Below are 15,802 nucleotides of genomic sequence, written 5' to 3'. Positions count from 1 at the left end.
GTTTCTCACTTAATCAAACATAAGCAGTGGTTGACTTATCTCAAAGATTTTTTTTTTTTTTTTAATAAAAAAAGATTAAATTACCAGACAATTAAGTGAAATAAAAATAATTGAAAAGAGGCTTTATGGTCAGGTTTTATGGTAAATAATCAGGATAAAACAAGAATAATTTTACACCCATTATATTATCCTCTGTGAGTAGCAGAAGACCGGTCTTATGTCTTTCCTTAATAAAATCATTATGTGTCAGCCTCACAAAGACTAAGAAAAGCATAAACCAAACATTAGGATTATCTTTTTTATGCATCATTTACATCTTTCAAACAAGTCAACAAGACTTGTTAACACAACTCTTGATAAATTATTCAAGATGAGCATATTCAACATGATTCATATGTCATACAACCTACATTCAACAACATATGATTGGTAGCATTTATTCTAATGAAGCAGCAAAATACACATCATCAGATAAGCCTTTGAACATGAATCTGCCAAGTTTTGAAAAAAGGATTGACCTGCGGTAATAAGAAAACATATCAAATTTAAATTTCACGTTTGTTCTTAACCAACAAATTTTGAAGGAACAATTGAAATGCTTGTCCAAAAAAGTGATATAAAAACGTCTAGTAAACAAACATGAATGCAGAACATGATGCAGCTTCTTAGTGACTAGATGAGATTCTAGAGGTATATCTTTACGCAAAGCTCAAATAGAATCATGCTTATGAATGCCAAGAAATCGTTCTTTCAGTTAAAAACAACCAAAAAAAACATGGATTATGCATCTTCATTCAATTTCAGAAACACAAAAAATGTGGGACATTGAGGGTTAGTTTTCATGTCCTTCAGCAGTGACCAAGGGACCTGACACCTATTCTGGTAAGACCTCAAATAGAGAAGCTGATTATGGAAATACAAAATCTTATTGAATTAGATGTAGATGCCAAATATGCAGCTCCTGCCTGCAAAGAATATGGTTTTGCTGGTAATCAAATCAAATTCACCAGCCTAGTCAAATGGTTTTTCCGATAATATCAAGGTTACAAGGCTTACGATAAGAATGGGTTGTAAAGAATCTATAAAACAACTACACTCCCCATATTAAGATCTTTAGAGGTAGATAGGTAATTATATGACAGCAAATTAGGATTGTACCATCTTAATTGGCGCTTTTATACTTACATACCAGCTAGACAGGCATGTTGGGAGACTACTGAGTACATATGAAATTTAAGATGTTTTTTTTTTTGATAAATGAAATTTAAGATGTGAAATGAACATAGAGGATCCATTTCTAAGCAGACAAAAGATTCCCTAGTCAGAAGGTAGTTAATTATAAAGTTTGAGAAATAATCACAGATATTGAACAAGAGAAAGAAACTTAAACTGTATGGGAGTGAGCAATCCCCCAATTATTTTGGGGGATTGCTCACTCCCCACTTACTCCTTGGAGATAATGACTAATTTGTCCTTTTATTTAATAATTAAAATAATAATTTAATTTAAATAATAATTAATTAATTAATTTTAAAAATAATTATTAAATAAATAATAATAATTTAATTAAATATAATAATTAAGTTGATAATTTAATAATAATTAATAATTAAAATGAAATTATAATAACTAATAATTATAGTTAAATATTTATTTATAACAATTAATTAATAATATTTCTTCATTAATTAATTATTTATTATAGTTAATTAATTATTAATTAATTATTTTAAAAAAATATAATTGATTATCAATTTGATATAATTATTTATTATAGTTAATTAATTACTAATGATATTAACAAAAAATTTAAAATATTTATTTATAACAATTAATTTATTTTTTTCAATTTACATAATATTCATTTGAATAAAGGGCATAAATGTCATCTTATCATATTTACCTTCTTTACTTTTCCCATTCCCAATAAATTACATTCTCCAATCTTTATCAACCAAACACATTCTTCATTCTGTAATGCACACAAGTGGAGGGGAGAGCGGACCCCAAAAGACCGGCTTAGTAGGGAAGGTTGCCCCCTCACTTATATGCACACATGGACTCCATCTCCTAGCCGATGTGGGATTAAAGGGGATCTATTACAATACCCCACCGATCAAAGATTGACGCCCCCGTCAGTCCGGGTAATCTGGGGCCGGACTCTGGGACCCACCAGGGTTTTTCACCCGCTCCGCGCACCCGCCCGAACTGACATACGGTGCCCCACATATTTACCTTCTTTACTTTTCCCATTCCCAATAAATTACATTCTCCAATCCTTATCAACCAAACACATTCTTCATTCTCACTCCTACTCCACTCCCCCTCATCTCACTCCTATTCCACTCCTCCCCCAATCCACTCCTGACAACCAAACACTCCCTATATGTATTGCTCAGAAAGATTACAGTTCATAAAAATTTTCACATGGCTACTGCCTTCTTTACATTTTAAAAGAAATATTTGTAACATTATCATGGAAGGTAAGAATACTTGCCATTCTGGAACTTATAATAAATGCTCCCGTGCAAGATGCTACCTTTTGTACTTTGTAAAGATATATTGAACTTATAATTTACTCTAAGACTCAATCTTCCGCTAAGCTATTCACTGCTCAAATAAAGTATAAACTATACTAGTATTAGAATAGTCATAAATCAAAACCTCCTTTGGCCATGCCCAAATAACTGAGTATAAAGTTAATGCCTACATGTTCTTACTCTTCTTAAAGTCATTACTTTGTTTGCAAAGAATGGATTTAAAGAGGAATGAAATAGAGATGAGAATAAGGGAGAATGTATTAGGAATAAAAAAAAAACTGTATTTGATTGGAAGATACAGGAGAGTAACTCATTGGGAATGGGAAAAGTAAATAGAAAAAATATGTAGAAAATGTCTTTTATGCCTTTATAGAATAAATATTAAATAATAAATATATTAGCCAATAATATTATTTGATTTAAAATATATCATCATTATTTTTATAATTTAAATCTTTTTAAAATTCTTTAATTAATTTTACAATCAATTAATTATTATTATTATTATTCAGTTTTTCTTGCAATAAAAAAAATAAATGTTTATTATTACTACTATTATTATTATAAAAGAATGTTTATTATTATTAATTTTAAATTTTAAAATTTAAACATAAATAATTTAAATAAAAGAATGAACAACTATTAAACAATTGGTAGAAGAGGGTAAAATGGTCATTTACTGTTCCGGATTGGGCAATCCTTGAGTTTTTTGGATGAATCCCAATCAAGGTTCTCCCTTCATCTCATTTCTCACACAATCCTCTTTTACTCCTATACCTGCCAACCAAACAAAAGAGTAAGCACATTCCCAATCCAATCCCACTCCATTCCTTGGAACCAAACATCACCTTAGATAGTGAAGCTGTCAAGGTACCTAACATCACTTTTAAATGCCATAGTTTCAGCATCTCATGTCCCAAATGCATGGTGAGCACAGACTCTTAAATTTGATACTTCAACTACAACATCCTGGAGTTTAAAAGCTCATAAAGACTCAGTTTCTCCAGAATCCTCCATTTGAATCACCAAATTCAAGAGAGATTCAGCATGGCAGTAATTCCAAATATATTTCCTTTAAATAATTTTAACTTCAATTATGCATCCAATTCTAACATACATACATACATACATAACAACAACAACAGCCAATGCCATATAAAAGAAACCCATAAACACCACAAATCTCCAACAGCAAAACAAGAATTAGAATGTGAAAAAGTAAAACAAATCGACTTTCATACTTGAAATTATCAAAAAAAGAAAAAAAAAAAATGCAAAAAAAAAAGGGGGGGACCTTTTGCCATGTACTGAGAGCGTCTAAGAAGGGAGCTTGGAATGGTGGATGAATGCTGCAGAGCAAAGAATGGAGGCCACAAAGGTGAAGATCCCCAAAACCACCATCAACGAAATCCCTGCGACGAAGAGATCAAGCATCCATTGGATCCGTTGAAAACCGAGCATCATCTTGAAATTTCTGGGAGAGAGAAAACAAAGAAGAAGGACAAGGAGACGAGGAAGAGAAACGGTGGAGAAAGATCATTAATTCATTAACAAAACAAGCCAAGAGGGAACACTTGTCCTCGCACAACTGCAGCTGTGGCAAACCGGTTGATCTAAGTAAATTTTTTTCTAAATTTATTAACTTTTCAACATGAAAAAGACTAAAAATAAAAATTAAAAACCTTAATTTCTGATTGAAGAACAGGAATTAAATACTAATTATATTTATTGATGGGAGATGAATTTCTTTGAGTGACGCATCTATATGCTTAGTTTGACAGTGACAATGTCGGGTTAATCTTATAGTGAAATAAGGTCTTTTCTATATTCAAGATAGACCCTCACATACCCCTTGATATGGACTTACTCATTTTGTTAAGAACAAAAAAAATTATTGGCAATGCTTTTACTTTCTCTATTAGAATTTATTTCTTATAATTGAAATAGGTCAAAGATGGGTTTCTTATATCCTCTTCTCATCAAATTAAAGCTTTAATAACCACACTAAATAAGATTAAGACAATGACTACCTATTCTATTTCCAATATATATATAACACAAGCAAGTTGGTCAAGATATTAAAATAATCTTTATATAATATAAATTTAGCTATTTTAGTCTTTAAAATATAAATATATTTTTTCAGTTACTTTAGTTTTACATTTGTCCAAGGTATTACTTCTTTATTTGATGTTGATGTTTACGGATGTGATTTGTTCCTTATTAAAAAAGTTTTTAAACAAAAAAGAAAAAATTAAAAATAATAATAAAATAAGTGAAGAACTCCCACAGAAAGAAAGATCAGAATCTAATCCCATCCCCCTGAAACACCTAATAATGAGTGACTCCAGTTTTTGAAAAACTTCTTGGCAACCTCCACCCTCCTGACTATGACAACCCTCAACATTATTCTTGAAAATGAAGTTAGAGCTCGCCATCACTGTTGAGTTGCCTTCCGTAACGCTTTTTGCCAGGTATGTCTTTGAACTCCGAAACTCCATTTCATGGATTAATTGATATCTGAAATCCCTAATTATCTTTGATTTAAGGAGCCATCCCCATATTCATTGAAAAAAAGAAATATTTTTCAAGAAGAAAAACATACAGTTCTGGCTCGTTCTTGCTTTTGGGTTGTTTTTTTTCTTTTTATGTTTTAATTTATGATTTGACTCTCTTCAATATTTTTTTTTTTCGTGTAACATCTCTTTCGCTTGTTTTTTTTAACAACATCTCTTTCGCATTGGAGTTTCCTCTGTAAACATTAAACACCAACACTGATCAGTAATTGTACTGATGTGAAAATACAGAGATTAGACTGAATTTGCACAGTAAAGAAATTATTTTGATATTTTGCCCTTTTATTATTTTATTTTTTTTAACAAATTTAGGACAAAAGATGAAGCTAAGGAACCCAACAACACCATTAAGATGAACTTAATCTCTATTCCTAATAAGCACAAGAACCCAACAACACCATTCAGATGAACTTAATCTCTATTCCTAATAAGCACAAGACCCAACAAACATCATTCAGATGAACTTAAATCCCTATTCTTGATAAGCACAGGCAAGCCACCCTTCATCCTAAGCACAATAGTGTAGCCATGCACTCTCTCCTTCTCCTCCCCGGGCGCCACTTCCACCTCAAACCTCTCCAGCACGCTCGCCGCCACCGCCTTCATCTGCACATACGCCATCTCCTTTCCCAAACACATCCTTGGCCCTGCATGGAACACCGGGAACTCGTACGGGCTCCTCGGCTGAAACACTCCATCCACCACCCACCTCTCCGGCCTAAACTCCATGCAATCCTCTCCCCATATGCTCTTCATCCTCCCCATCGCATACGTGCTATACATCACCGACCAACCTTTCTTCACTCTCGTCCCGTCCGGCAACGTGTCGTCCTCCAAGCACGCCCGCGGGTTCAGCGCCACCGGCGGATGAAGCCTCAGCGACTCCGACAACGCCGCGTGCAAGTACTCCATCTCTCTCAGCTCCTCTAGCTTAAATGCCTGCCCGGGTTCACTTCCATGTTTGGCTCTTACCGATGAGATTTCGTCCCGGATTGCTCGCCGGATCTCTGGCCGTGAAGAGACCACCCAGAAGAACCAGGTGAGGGCGCTGGATGTCGAGTCACGCCCGGCCAGCACGAAGCTGATGATGATGTCGCGGAGTAGTTGGTCGGAGTTGTTGGCGTTGTCGTCTTGGATGAACTTGGACAAGAGATCATCACCTCCTCCAGCTTTCCCTTTCATCATCCTCTCTTCAACAACTCTGGTGGCGAACTCATTCACTATCTTCATAGCTTCTTTCAACTTCCGTTCATCGCCGAGATTTAGCAGCCGCCGAAGCCGCCAGAGAAACCGGGGTTGAGCGAACCGGTTGACGGAGACAGCAACAGCGGTCTTGAAAGCTCGGGCGAATCTCGCGCCTTCGACGGAGTCACCGGCGAGAAGGGAAGGATCGACGTTGAAAGCGAGCTTACAAACGTTGTCGAAGGAGAAGCGTTCAAGAGTGTCTTGGAGGTCGAGAGCGTCGCCGGAGACGGCGGCAGCGGAAAGGATCGGAAGGAGGTGAGTGGTGGTTTGGAATTGGAGAGTGGTGGTGAGGAAGGAGCGGATGGAGTTGGTGTTGAAGTGGTGGCTGGCGGTTTTGCGTTGGAGAATCCAGTGGTCACCGTCGGCGTTGAAGATGCCGTCAGCGAGGAGGTCGTGGAGAACGGAGATGTTAGAAGGGCCTTTAGGGTAGTTGGGGAAGTGGGCTTTGAGGATATGTTGGACGTTGGAAGGGGTGGAGGTGATGACGGTGGAGGGCATGGTGATGGTGTGGATGGAGCTGGAGAGGAGGAGCTCGGTGGTCCAATCTAGGAAACGGTGGCCGTTTTTTAGTAAGTCTTTGAAGGTGACGGTGGTGGAACCGCCATTGATGGATGGTTTTCTTGGTTTTCGGAAGAGGAGGATGGTGGAGAAGAAGATGGGGAGGAGGATGATGAGAAGGAGAAAGACGGGGTTCATTTTTTAGGGTTTTTGTTGAGTTTTGGCGAATGAGGAAAGTGTGGTGGCTTATCTATTTAAGAAGAGGGTGGGCAAGGGAATGTTTATTTATATTTAATTTTTATTTTTTATGAGTTGATGCCTTGGTGTGAAGACACAGCTTTTGGGTGTAGTCGGCAATGGTGTGTACTTTTTGAACTTTATATATATACATTATACATATTGATTAATTGATGAAAGCTGCGACATGTGAAAGTGTGTAGTGCTTATGGGGGTCAACATTGCGGGTTGCATTATTATTTTAGCAATGCGTGTGAATAGTTCTTTCTGCCACTCTCATGTCCACATTCATTCATTTACACACAACCACTGTTTATTAGAAATAAAAACTATTTTTTCTAATTTTTTTATTTATATATTTTAATTAATTCATATTCATTAAAAAAATCGATTAAAAATTATTAGTAATATAAAATTTATAATAAAGTATATTAATTTTTTAAAAATAATTTTTATTTAAAATATAATTTAATAAAATATATATTTAAGTATAGTTTATTAGAAATTGTATAAATATAAATTAGATATTAATATTATATAAAATTTTTTAACTTATAAATTAAAAAATAAAAAATAAAAATTTTAAATGAGAGGATTAAAAATAGACGGAAAGAATATAGACAACTACTAATAAAACTTAAAAATAAAACAACAAATACTAATATAAAAATAGCAACAAAACCAAAAATAACAAAACAATAAACAAAATAGATTTAGGGCTTGTTTAGATCAGCTTATAGCTGATCCAAAAGCACTTATTTCATAAGTTAAGTGCTTATGATGGTTTATTGGTGTTTGGATCAGCTTTTTTGGATAAGCTGAAGCTGTAAAATAAGCTCAAAAACAGCTTATTTTATAAGCTACAAAAGACCAGCTTTTTTTATAAACACTTAACTTACTCAAAAGTACTTTTCCCAAAAGTGCTTCTACAAAAACACTTTTTATAAGCTCATCCAAACAAGCCCTTAAACTGAGAATAATTCTACAACAGTTGCTCCATTGATATGTCCTTTCTTCTTGATCACCTGCTCTGTGTTGTCTTTAAAAAAATTTCAATTATAATATATGATAGAAACATATAAATTATTTTAACAATAATAAAAAATACTGAGAGAAATTATCACAAAAATAAAAATATTTTTTTTAGTCAAATGTTCACATTTACTTTTATTTAGTCTTCATTTGATATGAGTTGATACTGTTGATTGCTTGGAAGCGAAGACAACGATTATAATAATGGCTTGGGTGGTGTTGGAGTCAGTGGACAATGCGTGTCGTTCTCCTTTCTGATTTATACATAGATTCATACGGATAAGAACTCTCGTGGTGCTCGCATTGCTATGTTATCAATGATCCATTGTAGGTTGTTTTATTTTAGCAAGCAATGCATAAATGCGAGCAAAGTCACGGAACTTCAATCATGTGAGCTTAATTCCAAAAAAAAAAAAACACCTTATCATCCTCCTCATGTAAAAATTAGTTATTTACGTATATTTAAAAAATAACTTTTTTAAAAATTTTGATTACTAAAAAATTCGTAGCTTAGTAGTATCAGCTTCATTGTGAAAAATACAGTGTGTTACTTTCAAATGTCTCGAATTCAAATTCCGTAAAGTGTGATAATAATAAATCTCTAATATGAGTACAAACTTGTAGCCTTTCTAATATGGGTATGAACTTATAACATAAAATCGTATATCACTGAATAAAGACACACAAGCTGGAGAATTAATTTTCGGCACGTGCGCATGTGGCCTATTATTGCTCTTATTACATTTGTTTTAAAAAAAAATTTTCGAAAGCAACTTTCTCATGTTTACTATATGAAATATGTATTTTACATTTATTACAAATGGGTAGTTTCAGTCAATTTTTTTTTTATTTGCCATTTGTTTGCTAAGATTTAAATGGGCTAGATTAGGATAAAATCGTTACAGTTAGTGAAACTTTGTTTTATACCAATATGTAAATTGAAAATATAATTTTTAGAGGTAAGATCTTAAAGGGTTTTGATAAAGTCAGTTTGCTGTGAATTTGCAAGTTATTTGAAAAAAAAAAAGTTTGAATTCTAAAAAAAATTACACCGTTGCTAAATTTTTAAATAAGTTTGAATTCTAAAAAAATATGTTGGCAATAAATGAAGCTTGTTTTAGTCTATAAATTCTCCCTTATACGTTGCTTAGTTATTACACAATTGTTAGTGTTTCTCTTCAGAATAGTTACACCTATTTGTTCAGATATTTCGTCTATTTGTTTGGTTTTCCTATACCATTATTTAAATATCTCATACATTAATGTTCAGTTTTTATATGGCATATATTAGATATCCTTTTTATTTGTTGTGACATCCTACATTCAGAAATTTCACCTATTTGTTCAAATTTTTAATGTTATTTTCACATTTTTCCAACTATTGATTTAGTTTTTTATTCTGTTATTTAGATAATTCATATATATATATATATATATTCATTTGATATTTTTTTTAAAATTTTCTAGTTATTGTTCAAATATTTCATATATTTGAATCCCCTTTCTCATCTATTTGTTTAGGGCTTGAATTTTAAAATTTTTAAAAAAAAATTCAAATGATTTAATCACTCGATCATTACAATAATGGCCTAATCAATTTGTTATAACTACAATTAAATTTTTATATATTTGAACTTATTCTTTCTACCTAATTATTTAATTTTCTCATGCTATTCTTTGGATTTCCTGTCTATTTTTTTTAAAACTGTTGTATAGATATCCTATATATATTATATATTCATTTCGCACCATATTTGTGTGAAACTACAAGCCTTCTGGAGTTATTGATGAAAAAGGGATCCGGAGAAAAAGCACTCACAGCAACCCCTTATATCTCACTTTAATGATTTTTTTTTGTAAATGTCGAGAAGCCATATATATATATATATATATATATATTACATTGTGTGATAGAGTTTGGCCTCTAACATAACTTAATTAAGATATCATGGGCCCAAGCACTTGAATAGCAACAACAATAACTTATAAACTTAGCACCCCCTCCTCAAGTTGGAGGGTGAGAAGATGATACAAACACACCCAACTTGGATAAAACATGTTGATGTTGAGGACCTATGAGACTTTTTGTGAAAATGTTTGCAAATTGATTTTGAGTGGGCACATGTTGAAGAGTAACTAGTCCTGTTTGCAATTGTTCTCTAGCAAAGTGACAAGCAAGCTCTATATGTTTAGTCCTTCCATGAAAGACCAGATTTTTAGCTATGTGTATGACAGCTTGGTTATCACATTTCAATGGCACATGAAGAATTAATGAGATGGTAAGCTCATCTAACAATCTGATTAACCATACAAGTTTTGTATAAACCCTTCTCATGGTTCTGTATTCGGCTTCTACAAAAGATAAAGCAACCGTTTGTTGTTTCTTTGATTTCCAAGACAGAGGAGTCTTGCCAAGAAAAATAAAGAATCCACTGATTGACTTCCTGGTATTGAGACAAGAAGCCCAATCTAAATCACAATAGGCTGTTAGAGCAAAAGATGAATTTGCACTCATGAATATACCTTGATTTGGATGTGCTTGAGATATCCAAGTGTATGCAAAGCTACTTCCATGTGAGGTTTGCGAGGCTTAGACATAAACTGACTGAGAAACTGCATTGCAAATGTGATGTCTGGTCTGGTATAAGCCAAATAATTAAGCTTGCCTATCAAATGTCTATACGAGATAGGATCTTCAAGTAAAGTGCCTTCATCATGTCTTAGCTTTAAACCTGCAGACAATGGGCTAGAGACAAGATCTTGACTCAACGCAAGTTCTAGAGTGAACTTGCGTTGAGTTAAGATCAGACTAGTAGCTTCTTGGAGTAATTCAATTCCAAGGAAATAATATAAAGGTCCCAAATCTTTTATCTTAAACTGTGTGTCAAGAAAGGACTTCAAGGCATCTATCTCATGCTCATCATTACCAGTGATCATAATGCCATCAGCATACACAACTAAGAACACTGTAGAATTCCCTAATTTCTTATAGAACAATGAGTAATCATTCTTTGAGTTTTGATATCCTCTAGTTCTTACTTCATCTGAAAGTTTAGAATACCATTGTCTTGAAGCTTGTTTTAAACCATACAAGGATTTTTAAGTTGGCAAACCATGTTTGGATTATGTACATCAAGACCTTAGGGAGTAGTCATGTATATTCCCTCATCCAATTCTCCATGTAAAAATGCATTGTTAACATCTATTTGGAACATTTTCCAATTCTTTTTAACTGCTACAACAATCAAGCTTCTCATAGTAGTTATCTTCACTACTGGAGAGAAATTTCTCTATAATCCACTCTTTCCTTTTGTGTAAACCCTTTAACGACAAGTCTTGCTTTACATCTATCTATTGTTCCATCGGCATGGTGTTTGATTTTATATATCCATTTGCAACTAATGGCCGGGTTTCTTCCCAACAAGTAATTCAACCAAATCCCAAGTGTGATTAGTAATTGAGGCATCAAATTCTTGCTGCGTTGCTTCCTGCCAAATTGGTTCTAGAACTGCCTCTTCATAAGTATTAGGCTCATGAATAAAAGTAATTGAGGCAAGCAACCTTTGACTGGTTGAACTCATGGCATTAAAACAAATATGATTGGGTACAGAAAGATGATTTGTTAAAGTATGAGAACAATTCAGAAATTAATAGGGTGAACAGGTATTGGTATTGGTGCAAATATAATCTTGAAGATAGGTAGGCTTTGACCTTGTCCTATTTGATCATCTCACGGAGGGAATTGCCTCAAGAGAAGATGAAGAAATTGGTTCAATTGAAGGTACTTGATTGGATTGAGGATGAAATGCATCAGGAGTACTTGTAGGGAGATAAGAAGGTTTAGTAAAATTAACATTGTGAAAGGGAAAAATGTCTTCATGAAAAATTGCATCTCTAGAGATAGAAATTTGGTGTGTTTTGATATCCAGGACAAGATATGCCTTTCTACCAAAGGAGTACCTTATAAAAACTGAAGAATTGGCTCTGGGATGGAATTTGTCATTATTTTTCCTAGGAGGAGACACATAACATAAGCACCCAAAGGCTTTAAGATGAGAATAGGTTGGCTTAGTCCCAAAAAGAAGCTCATAATTAGGAGTCTTTCCTTGCAAAAGTTTAAAAGGGAATCTATTGATGAGATATGTGGCAATTAGAACACATTCCCCCCAAAATTTTAAAGATAAATTGGATCAAAAGAGTAAAGTTCTAGCTATTTCCAATAACTGTTTATGTTTCCTTTCAACAATTCCATTTGTTGCAGGGTGTGAATACAAGATGTTTGATGCAGAATTCATTTTTATCCAAGAAAAGTTTGGTTTCATGACTTGTTTTTAGCTTAGCAACATTATTAGTTTATAAGGTTTTGACATTAACATTGAACTGATTTTGAATCATATTAATGAAGGTTTTCAATTGTAAAAACCATTGCTTTTGGTGCTAAGAAGATGTGTTCAGGTGGCTCTACTATAATTATCAACAATTGTTAGGAAATACCTATAACCTTGGTGAATAAGAATATGATAAGGGCCCCAAATATCCATGTGAATCAATTCAAATATTGAGTTGGTATTGATTTGACTGTGAGGGAAAGGCAACCTGTGCTGCCTAGCTTGTGGACAAACATCATAAGTAAATGAGGAATTAAAAGTGTTCATACTGTCATGAAGGAATTCCAATTTTTTCATTTTACTCAGAGACATATGACCAAGTCTATGGTGCCAAATTTTCATAGAACCAAAAGCAGAACTACTAGAGATTTTACATGAGTTGTCTGACAAAACATCATTTTGAGAGGAAAAAGGGAAGAGATTACAACCAAGTTGAGCATTACCAAGACCAGAATGAGAAGTGAAAGAATAGGACAAAGTAGCTTTACTATGAAGATGCAGCAAATACAAGCCCTTGTGAGCTTTACAAATCACTAGTGGGCTCTTCAGAAAAGGGCCATGCAATATGCAATGATTAGTTGTAAACATGACCCCACAATGCATTTGTTTGGTCAATTTTCCAATGGACAACAGTTGTAATGAAAAATAGGTACATGAAGAACGTTTTTCAGGGTTAAATTATCATCAATTTTAACATCACCAACTTGTGAAACTGAGATTGTTTTTCCGTTTGGCAAATTATAGGAAAAGGCCTAAGGAAATTGGTGAGTGTGAGAAACATTTGAGCATTATGGCACATGTGATCACTTGCACAGGAATCTATTATCCAAAGCATTGGTGAATCATTAAGTTGCTTGCAACCATCACTATATGTGCATGAGCTAACAACATTATGAGGGAGTTCAAGGATTTTACCAGCAAAATTGGCAGCATTAGTTGAATCAGTGATAGGAGAAAGAGCACCAAAATTGCCTTTTACATTCAAGATATCCATAAGCCTCGTATACTGCTCCATGGTTAATTCAGGAACATGAACACTAGAAAAGTTTTCATTGTTCTAACTTTGTTGAGGGCCAAAATTTGCAGAAGTTGTTTACACTTGACCAGCAAAACTTTTCTGTCTCAAATCTCTACTTGGAAATGCATGCCGCTTGTAACATTTTTCCTTTGTATGTCCAACCTTCTTGCAGTAATTACAATAAATAGATGGCTTTCCTCATCCAAAGCTTTTACCCCTCTATGAACCTCTACGCACATTATATGTGTTGCCAGCATTCATGGATACAGCTTCAAGGTTAAATTGATTACCATAGGACATTTCTCTTTGTTTCTCGTCCTACATTAATATGGCATATGCTTGACTGAAAGAGGGAAGAGGTTTAAGCAAAAGGATGTTACCTTGCACTGCAATATAACTTTCATTCAAGCCCATAAAAAACTGCACCAGCTTATGATCTTCTTCAAATCTCTTAAATGCTTGCATTGCCCCACAAGTGCATGGTGGAAAGGCCTTTAAGGCCTGGACCCCATCCCAATTTTTTTTTATTTTTGTATAATATGTGGCAATAGAGTTGAACCTTGAGATATCTGATTCAACTCCTTTGGTATCTGAAACAATTGGGCACCATTTGATTGATCGAATAGTTCTTCCAGTTCACCCCAAATTTCCTTTGTTGTGGTTGAATAAAATACAATTTCAGATTTTTCCTTGGGCAAGGCATTGAGTATCCAAGAGATCACCATGTTGTAGCATTGCTCCCAATGTCGAAGATCTGGAGAATTCTCCTCATGCCTCTTGCAGTCCCCATTGATAAACCTTATTTTATTCTTCGTCAAAAGGGCTATTGTCATGGCATGCTTCCAAGAACCAAACCCTGACCCATCGAAAACCTTGGAGACAAGGATCATTCCGGGATTCTCCAAAGGATGAAGGTACAGATTGAGCTGCCATGGATGTAGAGAATGACTAAACTGGAAGACAAAATAAACACAAAAAGATCTTAAACCAAGATCAAAAGATACCCGAGTTGATCATTTGAAACCTTGATACCATAAAACTACAAGCCTTCTATAACAATTGATGAAGAAAGGGATCCGGAGAAGAAACACTCATAGCAACCCTTTGTATTTCACTTTACTAAATTTTTGTACAGAAGACACAATGTCTAGAAGTTATATATATATATATATATATATTACATTGTGTGATAGAGTTGGGCCTCTAACATAACTTAATTAAGATATCATGGGCCCAAGCACTTAAATAGCAACAACAACAACTTATAAACTTAACAATTTGTTCATTTTTCTTATTTTATTGTTCATATATCTCACCAATTTTTTTCCTTCTTTTATCTATTTTTTTAATATCTTGTACATCTGTTTAGTTTTCCCATTCTGTTTTTTCAAATATTGTTGGTGGGGATGGTTCTTTGAGGAATAAAGAGGAAGAGATTAGAAAGAAAGTAGTGCACAAGTTTTCAAGGCGTGGGAAACACTTTCCTTTAGGTTTAATTCGCCTCCACCTAATTTCAAACCTTGGATGCAAAATGGATTGAATGGCGAATTTCCTTTAGGATACAATGAAGACCCTTGAGTATGGTTTGCACTTCCAAACTCAAGCAAAGACAACAATGGCTTTTACAAAGTGAAAGTTCGCTTCTATCTTTTGTGCACTCAAAAAACAAAGCAAATGAACTTGTGAGGAGTTTGTTTGTCATTCAAATTGACTTGAATGATGATAGGGGATTTTTATAGGAAAGAGACACACCACTTCGATAATAATTGTCATTTAAAAAGACACACCATTTCATTATACCACTTCAATAAAAAGACACATTATTTCATTAATGAGACACCACCTCATTAAATAGACACACCTCTTTACTAATGAGACACTATTTCATTAATTAGACATCTTTTCAAATAAAATAAAATAATCATTCATTAATTAATGAAATTACAAATGATAAGCTCTCATTAGTTGTCTTACAAGTGGTGCCTATTACATTAATGTCTTTTCATTTTTAAAATCCTTTCACAAATATTCCACATATATATAGTTTCTATATACTTAGTGCTTAGATTTTAAATTCAGGCATTCAAACTCTTGAACTCATTCTTTTTATTTTTTAAACATATAACCGATAATTTTAAGAGGATATACTTACATTCTAAACTAGTGTTGAATATCTTTAAACAGATATACATGTAATATGAAGAGATACACTTGCAATCTAAGCAGGCGACAAACATCTATAAGCAAGTTACTTGAGAAATCAAGAGG

General features: G+C 33.8%; 2 protein-coding genes across 2 annotated transcripts; both read right to left on the bottom strand.

The window, feature by feature from the left end:
• Positions 1-361: 361 nt before the first annotated feature.
• On the bottom strand, positions 362-4,122 carry LOC120267680. Its single transcript, XM_039275354.1, has 2 exons — positions 3,835-4,122; positions 362-518 (listed from the first exon to the last, which is right to left on the bottom strand). The coding sequence occupies exon 1, from the start codon at positions 4,002-4,004 to the stop codon at positions 3,858-3,860; it is 147 nt and encodes a 48-aa protein (XP_039131288.1). The 5' UTR covers positions 4,005-4,122; the 3' UTR covers positions 362-518; positions 3,835-3,857.
• Positions 4,123-5,377: 1,255 nt separating this feature from the next.
• Positions 5,378-7,075, bottom strand: LOC120267584 (cytochrome P450 94A1-like). The gene has a single exon (XM_039275263.1). The coding sequence runs from the start codon at positions 7,055-7,057 to the stop codon at positions 5,567-5,569; it is 1,491 nt and encodes a 496-aa protein (XP_039131197.1). The 5' UTR covers positions 7,058-7,075; the 3' UTR covers positions 5,378-5,566.
• Between the last annotated feature and the right edge of the window lie 8,727 nt (positions 7,076-15,802).

This window comes from Dioscorea cayenensis, chromosome 8 (genome assembly GCF_009730915.1).
Source record: "Dioscorea cayenensis subsp. rotundata cultivar TDr96_F1 chromosome 8, TDr96_F1_v2_PseudoChromosome.rev07_lg8_w22 25.fasta, whole genome shotgun sequence".
Classification (NCBI taxonomy): Eukaryota; Viridiplantae; Streptophyta; class Magnoliopsida; order Dioscoreales; family Dioscoreaceae; genus Dioscorea; species Dioscorea cayenensis.
The sequence above is the reverse complement of the archived record's forward strand: the minus strand, read 5'-3'. Positions and strand labels throughout refer to the sequence as shown.

What these genes read in the sequence shown, in the direction of transcription:
- LOC120267680 (XM_039275354.1), bottom strand. Translation starts at nt 4,004, where the DNA reads ATGATGCTCGGTTTTCAACGGATCCAATGGATGCTTGATCTCTTCGTC.
- LOC120267584 (XM_039275263.1), bottom strand. Translation starts at nt 7,057, where the DNA reads ATGAACCCCGTCTTTCTCCTTCTCATCATCCTCCTCCCCATCTTCTTC.